At 38.8% G+C, this 18,508-nt stretch overlaps 1 protein-coding gene across 4 annotated transcripts in view; it reads left to right on the forward strand.

Annotated features, from left to right (window-relative positions):
* The window catches only part of Wls (Wnt ligand secretion mediator), a 115,339-nt gene that overhangs the window by 29,154 nt on the left and 67,677 nt on the right, over nucleotides 1–18,508 (forward strand). For all 4 annotated transcript variants that reach the window (NM_199408.3, NM_001085353.1, XM_039102736.2 and 1 more), the window contains 1 exon segment: nucleotides 4,614–4,886. In NM_199408.3, the coding sequence (NP_955440.1) occupies nucleotides 4,614–4,886 (273 nt within the window).

Raw genomic sequence — 18,508 nt, forward strand, 5'->3', positions numbered from 1 at the left:
CTCCCCCTCCCCTTCTATATGGGCTTCCCCTCCCCATCCTCCCCCCATTACCGCCCTCCCCGCAACAATAATAAATTTTAAAATGTACACTTCACTCAGTCATTCCACAATATTCCTTGTCTTGGAGTAACTAGGATTTCATGTCCCCAGAAGTCCACACCCATTTTGATTTGTTGATATGCCAGCCTGGCTGCATCAGGTTGCTATTTACCAATTGTGAAAAATAGCAGCAGCTATCCATTTGTATATCATTTCTTAAGTGCCACAGATTATCCTGGGAATTTAACATGAACTTTTTTCATCCATACATAGATATAAATAGTAAACTGGGTAAAGTGAGTCTCTGAAAACTACTTACCTTATGTCACAGTCAATCAGTAAGTGGTTTACTGGGGATGAACTCAAATCCATCTGGATTTTCTTCTAGTGAGAAAAGTGGACAAAATTGATGCATGTGAAATGTATTTGTCATAAGTCACTTAAGATACAATGGTGAGGTTAGTGACCAGCTTGTGTGAAGTTCTATTCCCAGTATGGAGCTGACTACCATTCACAGCTTTGCTATAAGGACAGTCATTCATTGACTTTTTTATTGGATATTTTATTTATTTACATTTTAAATGTTATACTTTTCCCAGTTTGCCCTCCGGAAAACCCCTCTCCCATTTCCCCTCCCCCTGCTTCTATGAGGAAGCCACCTCACAGCCACCCGCCCACTCACATCTCACAGCCTGGCATTCCCCTACCCTGGGGCATTGAGCCTTCACAAAACCAAGGGCCTCTCCTCCCGTTAACGCCAGGTAAGGCCATCCTCTGCTACATATGAGGCTGGAGCCATGAGTCCTTCCATGTTTACTCTTTGGTTGGTGGTTTAGTCCCTGGGAGCTCTGGGGGGTCTGTCTGGTTGATATTGTTGTTCTTCCTATGGGATGCAAATCCCTTCAGCTCCTTCAAGTCCTTTCCCTATCTCCTCCAGTGGGGTCCCCATGCTCAGTCCAACAGTTGGTTGTGAGCATCTGCATCTGTATTTGTCAGGCTCTGCCAGAGTCTCTAAGGAGACAGCTGTATCAGGCTCCTGTCAGCATGCACTTCTCGGCATCAGCAACAGTGTCTGGCTTTCCTGTCTATATATGGGATGGATCCCCAAGTGGGGCAGTCTCTGGATGGCCTTTCATTCTGTCTCTGCTCCACACTTTGTCTTATAAATCCTCTCTTCAGTATTTTGTTCCCCCTTCTAAGAAGGACTGAAGCATCCACACTTTGGTCTTCCTTTTTCTTGAGCTTCATATCATCTGTGAATTGTATCTTGGGTATTCCGAACTTTTGGGCTAACATCCACTTATCAGTGAGTGCTTACCATGTGTGTTCTTTTGTGACTGGGTTACCTCACTCAGGATGATATTTTCTAGTTCCATTCATTTGCCTAAGTATTTCATGAAGTCATTTTTTTAAATAGCTGAGTAGTACTCCATTTTGTAAATGTACCACATTTTCTGTGTCCATTCCTCTGGGTTCTTTCCAGCTTCTTGCTATTATAAATAAGGCTGATAGCTAGAATTTTTATATCACATTCTACTCATTCCTTCTCCATCTGAAATAATCAACTGTTCCCCCTTCTCAGGTTAAATGCAGCATTCATCATAATTATACTAATATTTATAGTAATTACCTATTTCTATATATTTTTAATTATTCATACATCTCACATTATTGCTTATAGGTCTACTCCAGTATCTGACAGTGTCTAGCATGTAATATAAAGTAATCAAATATAAAGTAATGTGGTTGAAGGATCATTTTTTTCCTATGCAGTAGGTTACCAGGCTTGAATGTGTCCAGCCCTTACTGATTTCAGATCACTTTAAAATTCAAGTAGTGTCATATTTCAGAATATGAATCCTATAATGGATAAAAGGAGTCAATAATATAGAAATGCAGATAAGAGAAGAAAATCTAACCTGTGTTTGATGTAATAATGTGAACAGAGCAAAACCTGAGCCAGCATTTTTATGAATACTTTCTATAGCTTACCTGCTTGCATGCATACATACCCTCAGGGTTCTCAGCCACCAGTATGACAGGTAACAGTCCACAATGGCACGACACATTTGGTTTTTGTTACATTTTCCTTCTTGCTAAATTGTATTTGAAAGAATCAGCTTCTATCTCTTATATTTTCAGTTAAATTGTATTCTATGGATGTGTACAGAAGACTTATAATTAGTGCTGAGGCAGCTAGGTGATGCTACTTTACTAGTCTGCAAATACTGAGCAGTAATTGTTTTTAGTTTTTATTTGAGCAAACATGACGTGGTTTGATGACCTGAATCAAGGTAATCCCTTTTTAACACTATTGATTTTCAGACTCATAGTAGGGACTAAGACTTTTGTTGACAATGGACTATATCTTATTCAAAAGACATATTGCAGATAATTTTTACTTTATCTAGTTCTTTTGTCATACTATAAAATCATTTTCAAAAAGAACTTAAAGTGGTTTGTTCGTTTGTTTCTATTTGGTTGGTTGGTTTTGGTTCTGATGAGAGAGGATCTCACTCTGTAGATCTGACTCTTCTGGAATTCACTCGTAGACCAGACTAACTTCGAACTTACAGAGATCCTCCTGCGTCTGCCTCCTGAGTTCTAGGATTAAAAGACTGTACCACCATGCCTGGCTTATTTCAAACATATGTTGATTCTAAATACTGCTTTATGAACACGAGGTCACAATTTTGGTAGCATCTAGTGATACCCAGCAGCCAGGACAAGTTGCACATTTGGCCTTTCTTTTCTTTATATGCTATCCACACTATATCCACCCTTAGCTACAGGTAATGTGTCGTCCTGAGTTGTAAAGATGTCGCCAGAGTAACTGTAAGTGTCTATGCTTGCATATCAATGTGTTTTTACTTTCTCAAATACTATAAACATTGTTTTTTCTTTTGGGTACTAGTAGAAAAGCTGAAATGTTGAATTATGTGTAATTTTTAAGTTTTAAATGTTTTTGTGGCTCCCTTATTCCAGTGAATAAACATATTTCTTATTCTCATAGTCTAGTTAAACATATGCTTTTGAAGTTTCTTCAGTGCCATTGCCAAGGTCTCTTCAAAAATATAAGTATTCTCAATAACTTTCTTTTAAGGATGACGTACTGTGTTAATAAAAATATGAAAACCAGGTTGGCTGCTACACAGTCTCCCTGTCCCACACAAGCCACTGAGGATGAAGCAGTGCTCTGCCATTCCACGTGGAATGTGGTTTTGGAGATTGGCTGAGGAACTCAGCTGGTTATTTTCATTTTTGTCTAATGAGTAAAAAGACTTGCTTTGTCAAGAAAAAGTAATTGAAAAAGATTAGGTTCATTTTTGGAAGAATGGAGGTTTCTTAATGTAAGCATTTTCTGCAACAAATAATTTATGTCATTTAAAATGGAATTTATGACTTTTACCTCACTGTTGGTTTCCAACCACATTAAAATGGATCCAATTAAATGTGTTATTTGGTCTTTCTAACATCAGGGAACTGTTCAGCTGACCAAAATAGCCAATGTTTGATTGACTCATTTCTAATATAAGCTAGACAGATGGCGTTATATAAATTAGGTACACAAAATCTTTATGGTTGTATGGTTTTGAGTTTTGAAAAAAAAAAAAGCACCCATAGCATGAATCTGTGCCTTTGGACTCAGCATCCATATCCAAGTGCTTTCAGTTATAATTCTTTAACACAGAAGTTCCTAGCATGTTTTCTTGTTATTGGTTCATCTTTCTGAAAACACACTTACCACTAATATAGATATTATAATATTAGCACACTTTTGCCATTACTATAGATATTAATACAACATTACATATTAAGTAAAAATAATGTTTAATGCTTTTTAAAAAGTAGTTTCTTTTCTCTAGGGGTATTTTAGGTAAATGTTTTAAACTTGGAATTATACTTTGTGATTTTAATATTATACTCAGTCATTTTATAATGAAATATTACTTCAATATATTTTTCAAATTTGCTTTTCTGTCTTGATGAGCATGGGCAGTAGCTTAGTTTTAGAAATATTAATATTTGAATATCTATCTTCAAACAGGTACTGAACTAAGTAGGATTTTGAAGTCAGCGTTGTTCCGTTTGTATATGAAAAGCAGTGGTTATGAATGATAAAGCTAAGAGAAACCTTGGAAGCTTGCCAACCTGTTTCTTAGATGAGAGCCCTGAAGCGACCACAGATGCAACTAACTTGTCAGCCAGGTCTCAGGTGCAGCATCTGAGTTCAGAGACTGCCCTCTTGCAGTGCTTCTCTCTGACTCCCAGCTCTTGGGACACACTGGAATTTTGTAACAAAGATTTGAGTGGATATGGTAACTGAATTACATTGCTTACAAGTATATGGTGTAATTAACTGGAGGTACAATGGAAGGCTTGTGGAGATAGTTTCGTGGCTCTCTGGAGGTGACAGGAGGGTCCTCACTTGGTTTTGGAGGAGCTCAGAGAGTGGTTGCTCCCCCGCTGTAAATGGCAGTGTACAACTGAAAGGAAGGCAGAACTGAAAAGAGTATCAGCTAGAAGTGGCCACTTCAGTAGAATCTTTTCTAAAGAAAACACTCTCTTTTCAGCTCCAGCACCCACAACGGCAGTGTCCTACGTGGCAGCAAAATGTGTGGATGTCCGGAAGAACCACCATAAAACAAGATGGCTGATGCCCTGGGGACCAAACAAGTGTAACAAGATCAATGACTTCGAAGAAGCAATTCCAAGGGAAATTGAAGCGAATGACATTGTGTTTTCTGTACACATTCCCCTCCCTTCTATGGAGATGAGCCCATGGTTCCAGTTTATGCTGTTTATCCTGCAGATAGACATTGCTTTCAAGCTAAACAACCAAATCAGTAAGTACTCCAACTGCTATGGTCATCTCTGGGAATTTTCTTCCTAGAAGTAGTAATGATGATGCTAACTCAGATAGTTATTAGATGTTTCCTGCTTCCTGTGCATTTTCTGAGACTTTCATCTGAATGAACCCATTTAATCTTTCTAAATCCCTTGAGACACATATCACTTTGTCATATATATATATATATGGTTAGGGTTAGGTTTAGGGTATATCCTGGTAAGGTTACCCACAGTCAGACCCAAGACTACAAAGGTGCTTTAGCTACTAAACACCTTCCCCTTCTAGGACCAAAGGGAGCTAACCTCAGTAAAGGGAGGCCCTTTGTGTTTATGATTTCACTACTCCTGTGGAGTGAGACTGTGACCTTAGAAAAAGATATTTATTCGAATGGGGTTGCTAGCCCAGGAGTACCCATGATCCCACTAAAACATTTTGTTGTTAATTTAATTCATTTATTTTTCCAATTTATTTGTTTGCACCTAGGGATAGTATAGAGAATCTTTGACTGAAGAGTTTTTGTTTGTTTGTTTCATTTTTGTTGTTTTGCTTTTCTGAAACAGGATCAGGAATGTGAGGAAAAGAAGTATGTTGAAGACAGCTTTGTCCAGAGCCTGATAATGCACTAAAGCACCTTCTTAAGCTTAAAATTTTATTTTAATAATAATTCTGATGTTTAATTATATTAACTGTACTCTGTCTAGAAATTGGAACATCCTGGATCTTAACATTTTATTTGAAATGAGCAAATAGATTATTCTAAGATTATTTTTCAGGAGGCAACATTTTCTTTTCCTCATGTACTCAGTCTCTTATGCTTGATTTCAAATTTGAATGCCTATAGTAGCCATATGCTGTCCTTTGGCTGCTTACAAATACACAAAGAAAAATTTCCTTAAGGGACTTAGCATTAGGTGGAAATGTCAAACAAGTAACCCACCATGACAGTCTGGTAGCATGATGTAGCATTGGATAGTGTGACCAAGGTACACATAGGAGGCTATAACAGCACCAAGGAAAGCTTTACTTAGACTGAGCAGGCAAACAGTGTGAATGTGAGATTTGTAGATGAAAGTGACAGACACTTCGGATGAGTATCAAAGAGGAAAAGGCCTGGTAAAAAGTTGGAGGTAGATGTAGAAGTGAGCAAAACATTCTGTAGCACTAACTTCAGCCCTTACCTACAACATTCGGAGGAGTTTCTAACATACCTAGCCAGTCTCTTGCCTGTTACCTTCCTCACTCGTTCATTGGTTGAACAATACATACATTAATTAATTCAAATTTAGTAAGGCATATCCATATGTTAATTACTGAATACCAAGAATGTAAGTTTGCACAAGACTTGATTCCTTTAAGGGGATGGAGGAGAGGGTGCCCACAAAGCAGATCTAAAGCTACAAATAAGAATAACTGTGTGTTTAAGAAGTAGATATACAATGTGATGTGTGAGCTTTGGGATAGAGAGAGTTTGGTAGGAGGCGCGTTAAATTATTTTTTCAAATTTAAAATTTGTGTTTTAGTACTCCTATAATTCCAATTCATTTTGGAAAAGAGAATTAAAAACAAAGAAGGGCCATGGGAGAATAAGGTGGGTAGATGCTCTGATTTAACCAATGTTTGGACAGAAATGTCAAGGATGCAATGTTCTGTTATCTGGGCTGCCTGCCTGTGGTCTATCAGAAGTAGTCTAATGTCTCTTACATAGATTCCTACCTCCTAGCTCTGAGTCTTAGAAAAAAATATTTTTTCTGTAATAACTTAAATGATTGCTGTCTACTGGCAGTATCTAAACTGGATCATAAATCATCCAAAATTTACCAACTTAAATCAATCATTTCTTATTTCTCCATCTCTTTGTGTCAGGAAGCCAAGCCCTGCTTAGCCAAGGAATCTCTAGTGCATTCAAGGCTCCAAGTCAAGGTTTTAGTCAGAAGATTTTGAGGTCACACTGGGAAGGGTGTCTGCTTCCAGGCTCACGGCTGTAGTTCACCCTTGTCCCTCACATGGATCTCTCAAGTTACCTCACGATGCTACCGTTAGCTTTCCCAGGGAGTCATTCAAGAGTCACATGAGGAATATGAGCCAGAAGCCACTCCAACTTCTGACATTCTATCACTTCTGGTACCTTTTATTGGCTCGATGCAAACCTGTAAGTTCAGCCCAAACTCAGGAGCCAACCAGGAGGTAGTGCCACTGAAGACCATCAAATAACAACCTGCGAGAGCGCTTTCCAGAGTAGCCAAAATTGCATTTGAAACATGTTTATTTTGTGTGTGTATCATACAAACCACAGTGTACTTATGGATGTCAGGACAGCTCATGGGACTTGTTTCTCTTCTTCCATGATGTGGTTCCTAGGAGTCTAACTTTGCTCATTGGGCTGGGTGGCAAAAATATAATTAACTACCTGTGTGCATGTATGTACATGTGTACATATGCAAACTTGTGGGTACTTGCATGCAAAGATGCTTGTGTGGAGGTTTGAAAACAATTTTCAAGTGACAGTTCTACCCTTCTACTATGGATTCTGGGAATAGAATTTATATTATAAGGCTTATGCACTGTCTTAGTTACTGTTCTATTGCTGCGAAGAGACACCATGACTAATGCAACTCTTTTTTTAAAAGCACTTAAGTTAGCTGTGATGGCACAAGCCTTTAATCTCAGCATCTGAGAGACAGAGGCAGGAAAATCTGAGTTCAAGGCCAGCCTGGCCTACAGAGTAAGCTGGAGCTACACAAAGAAATTCTTTCTCAAAAAACATTTACTGGAGGGTTTGCTTACAGTTTTAGGAGGTTAGTCTATGGTCATCGTGATGGGAAGCAGGCAGACGTAATGTTGAAGCTGTAACTGAAAGCTCACATTCATCCTGATCTGCAGGCAGCAGTCGAGAGACATTGGACCTGGCATGGGCTTTTGAGCCCTCAAAGCCCATCCTTAGAAGCAAACCTCCTCTGACAAAGCTACATCTACTTAAAGCCAGACCTCACAGTCAAAGACACCTCTCCAAACAGTTCCACTAACTCGATGTTGGCAATTCTCATTCCAACCACCATATTGTAGCAAGCACTTTTACCTGCAGAATCCTTGAGCTGCCTTGAGCGTGATTTCTTAAAAATTCTATAATGTTGAAAAAAATGTTAGAACCCTTCTGAGCCACTTTTTTATGTGCAAACTTTGAATAAAAATATCTAATTATTCAAATCATTTTGAAGAATAAGTTTGTATACTGTTCTTAGCAGTTATTTAAAAATAAAAAAGAAGTGTCTTATTCCTGAAACTCAGCTCATTTTCCATTTTTTTCCTACATCTTGGCTAATGGAATTAAATTTTCACAAAAGAATTTTATTATTTAATCTTAATCATTTCCCTGTGTGAAACATCTTTAATGACCAAAAAATAAGGCTTGACAATTCAGAATTCTCTCCATTCTGTTTCAAAGCCTTTTTTGCAGCTTTCTTTCTCATTGTTGACATGCATATATTATCCTCATTCTCACTCTGTAAACACATCCAGAGATTGCTTTTCTTAACATCTTTGCTCATGTTAATGTTCCCATAGTTCTCCTCCTCCTAACCCACCTCCTAATCCTCCTCCTCCCCCATTCCGCCTCATCTTCCTCCTTTTTCTTCAGGCTAGGAATGGACCCCTAGGGCCTCATGCATATTGAACACATGTTCTACCATTAAACCACACTTCAAGTCCCATCTTCTCTTCTTTTACCATGCTTACTTTCTTCCATAGATGAAAGGCTTCTTGTTGAAAAACCTACTCATTCTTCAAGACATTCCAGTTGTCACATGGCCCTAGAGCCTCACAGATATTTTCTCCTTTACTTTGTAAATACAACTTATCCTCCCTGAATTCCATATTGGCAGAGTAATGTCCATTTTAACAATCTAGCACAATTGAATTACTTCTATGGCTCTTAGGTAGATCAGTTTCTTGATTGTGTAGAGTTTACATTTGTTAAACTGTAGCTTTGTGTGTAGGGAGCTGTGAATGAAAATGTCTCTTGGATCAGATCATTCTCCTGCTACAAAAGGGATAACAAACAGCTGATGGAGGTGATTGCCCCTTTCCACTCCAAGACAACACATTTGTTATTGAAGCAACATTTCAATAACCAGTGTCACTAATTCTAGTTGTAGCTAGAATTATTGCTTGCATGAATAAATTTATGTCTGAGACATTCACAATTGAACCGAAAGGGTGATGCATTGCTAGGAATAACAGCTTGTTGCCATAGCAGCTATTATTTGGTGTAATAAATGGAATTTTAGAGCATGGATCTGTTTATCAGGTTTTAGGGGAAAAGTGGATCATTTTGATATTCTGCCTGTTGTGTTTTGTAAAATTCCTAGCCTATAATCCATTTCATTTTTAGTATCAAAGTTATTTAATAAAGTAAATCACAGCTGCTGGTAAGTTTGTGTGAAGTTTTAGAAGTTGATAATACATTTCTAAATTTTATTCTACTGAATTTGTAAAAGGTTTCGTAAATATATGAATACAGTCTACTCAGCTTGTATAATGGTACCAGTATGTACATATCCAGACTGATCACTTGGTATTGGATAATCAATTGAAAGGCTCATCCCTGGGGAAGATCATTTCTCCTAGTCTCAGCATTTCTAGCTGCCAATATAGTTCTTTGTCTAGCATTGACACCATGACCTTGCCCTCTTCTATGGCATTGTGTTCACTGGTGCCCTCATTGTTCAGATCTCATTTAGGCAGCTATGTTGGTGAGACTCATGATAGAAGAATATTTTATTTTATTTCCATTTTGTAAATTGTCAAGCACTTTTCTACAAACAAGACTTCCTTTGAAATTAGCCATTGGGTCTATGTTTGTACTGGTAGGAGATTGGCTTGGTTTTATCTGAGTGGAATCAGTAGGCACTTCCTGAGATTTTTTTAAATTACATGATAAGCATCATTCATAAAATTAAAAATCTAAAACTTTTTGAATGTCAACATGATGCTATAAGTAGAGAATTCTCATGTAACCTCATGTGACAAATTATAGTCAAAACTTTAACAAGCATTTGCGTAAAACTTCAGACCATGCATCATATAATACATGAGTTTCATGTTAATATTTGTCTCCTATATCTAAGATACCTCATTACATATATTAAAATATTGAAAATATGAATGAAAGAAAAAAGAATTTTGGTTTGAAGTATTTTGGTTAAAGAATATTCAATTGAAATGTTTATACTTTGGTATATCTAGTTTCTCACATTTCTTTCAAGTTACCCATTGACTTGATGGTCAGTTTTATATTGTATAGGTTGGTTTTACCTATGAGCAATTTATAATATTTATAATTTCATTATATTATATATAACCATATAATATAGTTGTAAAATATAAAATATATAATATATAAAATAACTATATTACATTATTTATTATTATAAATCTTTAACAGCAACCATCTTGTAGACTTTGAGGTACTACTCTGTGAGTAAAATTCAAGAGCAAAAATAGCCCCTTCATATTCAATACAGATATTATTTAGGTCATATTTGCTTACAGGCTTTTTTTTTTTCATAAGGATTTGTGACTTTGGTTTTCAGGTCAATGCTTAATCCAATTAATTTAGTTTAATTTACCAGATAAAGAAAATTTTAATTCAGTGATACCTGACTACTGTACATGCAGCTATCTGGGTCCAGAGCAGAATCTCCGTAATGTACACGAGCAGTGTGTATTGGACCTGGCATCTGGCCACAAGTACAGTACTTGACAATAAATCTGCCATAAGACAGCAGCCTTTTAATATTGTTGGACAAAAGTTGCACTGGTCTATCTGTGAACTGTTATTTCTACGGTATTTTAAAAATCTCCCAATCTTTAGGGAGAAAAGTGAACTCTCAAATTTAGACTAGGTGGTAGGCTGGTCCTGATTATACAACCACCACAACTCTGGGTCACTCACGTGTCTCATTCCTTATTCTGAGCTTAGAATATAAATGAAGAGATTATGTTTGTATCTGTAGCTGTTTGTATCTTGCTTAAAACACAATCTCATATATATATATATATACACACACACACATGTGTGTGTGTGTGTGTGTGTGTGTGTGTGTGTGTGTGTATGTATATGGTCCCTATATAGAGAAACCATCTTTGTGCTTTTATCTCCTCTTCCACTTTAAGTCATCATGTCAGTTTATATGTTCTATCTATTCATGGAATATAACATGAGTCTCCTTTACAGGGGAAAGTTATAGGTGAAAATAATCTTTGATGAAAATTCTGGGTGCTCAATGTTGAAAAATAACAAGCCATCCTCACTCCCCAAAAGATCAAAAATCCAAACCAAGTATTCTACTGGCATCTATTTTATGTCTACATAATAAAGCTAGAAATTATTTTCAGTTTCTCTTTACTTTTATAAGTTAGCAATAATGATGTCAGTACAAGGGGCATTAGAAATTATTTTATTTTCCCTTTTATTGAAAATAGATTCTCTCACACAATATATTCTGATTGCAACTTCCCCTCCCTCTCTTTCTAGTTCCTACCTCCCCTTCCATCCAGATCCACTCCCTTTCTGTCTCTCATTAGAAAAGAAGAGGTGTCTAGGAGATAATAACAAAATAAAATAAGATAAAACAAAGACCACCACATTGAAATTGGATCAGGTAAACCAACCTAAGGTAAAGAGTCTAAGAGAAGGCACAAGAATCAGAGACCCATTTGTTCACATTAAGGACTCCCAGCTCCCTGCACCCAAATCCCGTGGGGTAGAGAGCTGGACTCCTGAGAACTCAGAGGAGACTACTCTCTGCCCACATTCCCAACCCAAGAGGAAACCGCATAGTGACAGCTGCGTCCCCTGTGCACAGGGACCTGCGAGCAGTCAGGGGCAGGACTGTTTGGGTTTCTGCCTGCGACAAGAGCTGAAAGCCAGTGGCCAGGAGCGCCTATACCCCTGAGAGCAGAGTTCTCTGTTCCCAGATCGGACTGAAGGAAAATAGGTCTACACACTGAAAGCCATAATATATATGTAAAGGACATTTTCAGACCCTTAAATGCACTGTACCTGATGCTTCACTCTCTGTGAGTGTGAAAATATGAGCTTGATTTAGAGGGTCTTGTTCTCCTGTGGTCCTCCATCCCCTCTGGTTCTTAAACTTTCTGTTCCCCTTCCAAAGTATCCCCTACCTCTAAGAGGAATTATTCAATGGAAACATCTTAAACATCTTTCTTAGAGCTGACTGCCGCCCCCGTGTGTGTGTGTGTGTGTGTGTGTGTGTGTGTGTGTTGTTCTGGTCTGATGCAGGAGGAAGAGTCTTTGCCTGCTGATCTATGTTACACTAATATCATTAGGAGTCAATTTATCACTACTTTAAAAAATAATAGTATTTTATTTTACCCTAGTTCTCTGTGCTATCTAGTCTCTGGTTATGGGTCACCCAAGTAGTGTTGAATATGGGTGCCTTGTCATAGGGTGGGGAATAAGTCAAATCAAACATTGGTTGGTTATTCCTACAAGCTTTGTGCCACCATTACCCTAATATGTTTTGTAGGCCATAAAGCATTGTAGATCAAAGAGTTTTCATATGGGTTGGTGTATACCTTTCTCTTTTGGTGACCTGCAGAGTACTTTCCCTACAAAAGACACTAGAGCATACGGGTGAATGTTCTGTGTAGCCATCGGCTCTGCCTTTCCATATTTAATGAGTTGTGTGGGAGTAGCCTTGATGTCACTTTGTAGAGAACATTTATTATCTTGGGAACAACCTGGGTTATTTGGATATTTCTATGGGACTCCATTGGCCAACAACTCAATTTGGTTATAACCTAGTCACAGTACTGGAAGCTTTGTTTGGTGACAACAGATGGCCAGTTGGGACTCATCGATCATTATTTGGCAACTTCATTAGGATCACCTTCATATATTTTAGGAAATTTCCATTGCAATAGGTTTCTATACCAGCCCTTCAATGTCCCTCAACTCATTTGTCTGAAAATTTCATGATGTCATTATTTTTAAAGGCGTACTAATAGTCCATTGTGTAAATGTACTATTTTTTTTTTTGCTTTCTTTTTTTTTATTTTTTATTTTTATTAACTTGAGTATTTCTTATATACATTTCAAGTGTAATTCCCTTTCCCGGTTTCCGGGCAAACATCCCCCTCCCCCCTCCCCTTCCTATGGGTGTCCCCCTCCCAACCCTTCCCCCATTGTCCCCCTCCCCCCATAGTCTAGTTCACTGGGGGTTCAGTCTTAGCAGGACCCAGGGCTTCCCCTTCCACTGGTGCTCTTACTAGGATATTCATTGCTACCTATGGGGTCAGAGTCCAGGGTCAGTCCATGTATAGTCTTTAGGTAGTGGCTTAGTCCCTGGAAGCTCTGGTTGCTTGGCATTGTTGTACTTTTGGGGTCTCGAGCCCCTTCAAGCTCTTCCAGTTCTTTCTCTGATTCCTTCAATAGGGGACCTATTCTCAGTTCAGTGGTTTGCTGCTGGCATTCGCCGCTGTATTTGCTGTATTCTGGCTGTGTCTCTCAGGAGCGATCTACATCCGGCTCCTGTCGGTCTGCACTTCTTTGCTTCATCCATCTTGTCCAATTGGGTGGCTGTATATGTATGGGCCACCTGTGGGGCAGGCTCTGAATGGGTGTTCCTTCAGTCTCTGTTTTAATCTTTGCCTCTCCCTTCCCAGCCAAGGGTATTCTTTTTCCTCATTTAAAGAAGGAGTGAAGCATTCACATTTTGATCATCCGTCTTGAGTTTCATTTGTTCTAGGCATCTAGGGTAATTCAAGCATTTGGGCTAGTAGCCACTTATCAATGAGTGCATACCATGTATGTCTTTCTGTGATTGGGTTAGCTCACTCAGGATGATATTTTCCAGTTCCAGCCATTTGCCTACGAATTTCATAAAGTCGTTGTTTTTGATAGCTGAGTAATATTCCATTGTGTAGATGTACCACATTTTCTGTATCCATTCCTCTGTTGAAGGGCATCTGGGTTCTTTCCATTTTCTGGCTATTATAAATAAGGCTGCGATGAACATAGTGGAGCACGTGTCTCTTTTATATGTTGAGGCATCTTTTGGGTATATGCCCAAGAGAGGTATAGCTGGATCCTCAGGCAGTTCAATGTCCAATTTTCTGAGGAACCTCCAGACTGATTTCCAGAATGGTTTTACCAGTCTGCAATCCCACCAACAATGGAGGAGTGTTCCTCTTTCTCCACTTCCTCGCCAGCATCTGCTGTCACCTGAGTTTTTGATCTTAGCCATTCTCACTGGTGTGAGGTGAAATCTCAGGGTTGTTTTGATTTGCATTTCCCTTATGACTAAAGATGTTGAACATTTCTTTAGGTGTTTCTCAGCCATTCAGCATTCCTCAGCTGTGAATTCTTTGTTTAGCTCTGAACCCCATTTTTTTTATTAACTTGAGTATTTCTTATATACATTTTGAGTGTTATTCCCTTTCCCGGTTTCCGGGCAAACATCCCCCTCCCCCCTCCCCTTCCTTATGGGTGTTCCCCTCCCAACCCTCCCACCATTGCCGCCCTCCCCCCATAGACTAGTTCACTGGGGGTTCAGTCTTAGCAGGACCCAGGGCTTCCCCTTCCACTGGTGCTCTTACTAGGATATTCATTGCTACCTATGGGGTCAGAGTCCAGGGTCAGTCCATGTATAGTCTTTAGGTAGTGGCTTAGTCCCTGGAAGCTCTGGTTGCTTGGCATTGTTGTACTTTTGGGGTCTCGAGCCCCTTCAAGCTCTTCCAGTTCTTTCTCTGATTCCTTCAATAGGGGACCTATTCTCAGTTCAGTGGTTTGCTGCTGGCATTCGCCTCTGTATTTGCTGTATTCTGGCTGTGTCTCTCAGGAGCGATCTACATCCGGCTCCTGTCGGTCTGCACTTCTTTGCTTCATCCATCTAGTCCAATTGGGTGGCTGTATATGTATGGGCCAAATGTGGGACAGGCTCTGAATGGGTGTTCCTTCAGTCTCTGTTTTAATCTTTGCCTCTCCCTTCCCTGCCAAGGGTATTCTTTTTCCTCATTTAAAGAAGGAGTGAAGCATTCACATTTTGATCATCCGTCTTGAGTTTCGTTTGTTCTAGGGATCTAGGGTAATTCAAGCATTTGGGCTAATAGCCACATATCAATGAGTGCATACCATGTATGTTTTTCTGTGATTGGGTTAGTTCACTCAGGATGATATTTTCCAGTTCCAACCATTTGCCTACGAATTTCATAAACTCGTTGTTTTTGATAGCTGAGTAGTATTCCATTGTGTAGATGTACCACATTTTCTGTATCCATTCCTCTGTTGAAGGGCATCTGGGTTCTTTCCATTTTCTGGCTATTATAAATAAGGCTGCGATGAACATAGTGGAGCACGTGTCTCTTTTATATGTTGAGGCATCTTTTGGGTATATGCCCAAGAGAGGTATAGCTGGATCCTCAGGCAGTTCAATGTCCAATTTTCTGAGGAACCTCCAGACTGATTTCCAGAATGGTTTTACCAGTCTGCAATCCCACCAACAATGGAGGAGTGTTCCTCTTTCTCCACAACCTCGCCAGCATCTGCTGTCACCTGAGTTTTTGATCTTAGCCAATCGCACTGGTGTGAGGTGAAATCTCAGGGTTGTTTTGATTTGCATTTCCCTTATGACTAAAGATGTTGAACATTTCTTTAGGTGTTTCTCAGCCATTCGGCATTCCTCAGCTGTGAATTCTTTGTTTAGCTCTGAACCCCATTTTTTAATAGGGTTATTTGTTTCCCTGCGGTCTAACTTCTTGAGTTCTTTGTATATTTTGGATATAAGGCCTCTATCTGTTGTAGGATTGGTAAAGATCTTTTCCCAATCTGTTGGTTGCCGTTTTGTTCTAACCACAGTGTCCTTTGCCTTACAGAAGCTTTGCAGTTTTATGAGATCCCATTTGTCGATTCTTGATCTTAGAGCATAAGCCATTGGTGTTTTGTTCAGGAAATTTTTTCCAGTGCCCATGTGTTCCAGATGCTTCCCTAGTTTTTCTTCTATTAGTTTGAGTGTGTCTGGTTTGATGTGGAGGTCCTTGATCCACTTGGACTTAAGCTTTGTACACGGTGATAAGCATGGATCGATCTGCATTCTTCTACATGTTGACCTCCAGTTGAACCAGCACCATTTGCTGAAAATGCTATCTTTTTTCCATTGGATGGTTTTGGCTCCTTTGTCAAAAATCAAGTGACCATAGGTGTGTGGGTTCATTTCTGGGTCTTCAATTCTATTCCATTGGTCTATCTGCCTGTCTCTGTACCAATACCATGCAGTTTTTATCACTATTGCTCTGTAATACTGCTTGAGTTCAGGGATAGTGATTCCCCCTGAAGTCCTTTTATTGTTGAGGATAGCTTTAGCTATCCTGGGTTTTTTGTTATTCCAGATGAATTTGCAAATTGTTCTGTCTAACTCTTTGAAGAATTGGATTGGTATTTTGATGGGGATTGCATTGAATCTGTAGATCGCTTTTGGTAAAATGGCCATTTTTACTAAATTAATCCTGCCAATCCATGAGCATGGGAGATCTTTCCATCTTCTGAGGTCTTCTTCAATTTCTTACCTCAGTGTCTTGAAGTTCTTATTGTACAGATCTTTTACTTGCTTGGTTAAAGTCACACCGAGGTACTTTATATTATTTGGGTCTATTATGAAGGGTGTTGTTTCCCTAATTTCTTTCTCGGCTTGTTTCTCTTTTGTATAGAGGAAGGCAACTGATTTATTTGAGTTAATTTTATACCCAGCCACTTTGCTGAAGTTGTTTATCAGCTTTAGTAGTTCTCTGGTGGAACTTTTGGGATCACTTAAATATACTATCATGTCATCTGCAAATAGTGATATTTTGACTTCTTCTTTTCCGATCTGTATCCCCTTGACCCCCTTTTGTTGTCTGATTGCTCTGGCTAGAACTTCAAGAACTATATTGAATAAGTAGGGAGAGAGTGGGCAGCCTTGTCTAGTCCCTGATTTTAGTGGGATTGCTTCAAGTTTCTCTCCATTTAGTTTAATGTTAGCAACTGGTTTGCTGTATATGGCTTTTACCATGTTTAGGTATGGGCCTTGAATTCCTATTCTTTCCAGGACTTTTATCATGAAGGGGTGTTGAATTTTGTCAAATGCTTTCTCAGCATCTAATGAAATGATCCTGTGATTCTGTTCTTTCAGTTTGTTTATATAATGGATCACGTTGATGGTTTTCCGTATATTAAACCATCCCTGCATGCCTGGGATTCAGTGAAGCCTACTTGATCATGGTGGATGATTGTTTTGATGTGCTCTTGAATTCGGTTTGCCAGAATTTTACTGAGTATTTTTGCATCGATATTCATAAGGGAAATTGGTCTGAAGTTCTCTTTCTTTGTTGTGTCTTTGTGTGGTTTAGGTATAAGAGTAATTGTGGCTTCGTTGATGGAATTCGGTAGGGCTCCATCTGTTTCAATTTTGTGCAATAGTTTGGATAATATTGGTATGAGGTCTTCTATGAAGGTTTGATAGAATTCTGCACTAAACCCGTCTGGACCTGGGCTCTTTTTGGTTGGGAGACCTTTAATGACTGCTTCTATTTCCTTAGGAGTTATGGGGTTGTTTAACTGGTTTATCTGTTCCTGATTTAACTTCGATACCTGGTATCTGTCTAGGAAATTGTCCATTTCCTGAAGATTTTCAAGTTTTGTTGAATATAGGTTTTTATAGTAAGATCTGATGATTTTTTGAATTTCCTCTGAATCTGTAGTTATGTCTCCCTTTTCATTTCTGATTTTGTTAATTTGGACGCACTCTCTGTGTCCTCTCGTTAGTCTGGCTGAGGGTTTATCTTTCTTGTTGATTTTCTCAAAGAACCAACTTTTGGTTCTGTTGATTCTTTCTATGGTCCTTTTTGTTTCTACTTGGTTGATTTCAGCTCTGAGTTTGATTATTTCCTGCCTTCTACTCCTCCTGGGTGTATTTGCTTCTTTTTGTTCTAGAGCTTTTAGGTGTGCTGTCAAGCTGCTGACATATGCTCTTTCCTGTTTCTTTCTGCAGGCACTCAGCGCTATGAGTTTTCCTCTTAGCACAGCTTTCATTGTGTGCCATAAGTTTGGGTATGTTGTATCTTCATTTTCATTAAATTCTAAAAAGTTTTTAATTTCTTTCTTTATTTCTTCCTTGACCAGGTTATCATTGAGTAGAGCATTGTTCAATTTCCACGTATATGTGGGCATTCTTCCCTTATTGTTATTGAAGACCAGTTTTAGGCCGTGGTGGTCCGATAGCACGCATGGGATTATTTCTATCTTTCTGTACCTGTTGAGGCCCATTTTTTGACCAATTATATGGTCAATTTTGGAGAACGTACCATGAGGAGCTGAGAAGAAGGTATATCCTTTTGCTTTACGATAGAATGTTCTATAAATATCCGTTAAGTCCATTTGGCTCATGACTTCTCTTAGTCTGTCGACATCACTGTTTAATTTCTGTTTCCATGATCTGTCCATTGATGAGAGTGGTGTGTTGAAATCTCCCACTATTATTGTGTGATGTGCAATGTGTGCTTTGAGCTTTAGTAAGGTTTCTTTTACGTATGTAGGTGCCCTTGTATTTGGGGCATAGATATTTA

Source organism: Rattus norvegicus, chromosome 2 (assembly GCF_036323735.1).
Source record: "Rattus norvegicus strain BN/NHsdMcwi chromosome 2, GRCr8, whole genome shotgun sequence".
In the NCBI taxonomy this organism is placed as follows: Eukaryota; Metazoa; Chordata; class Mammalia; order Rodentia; family Muridae; genus Rattus; species Rattus norvegicus.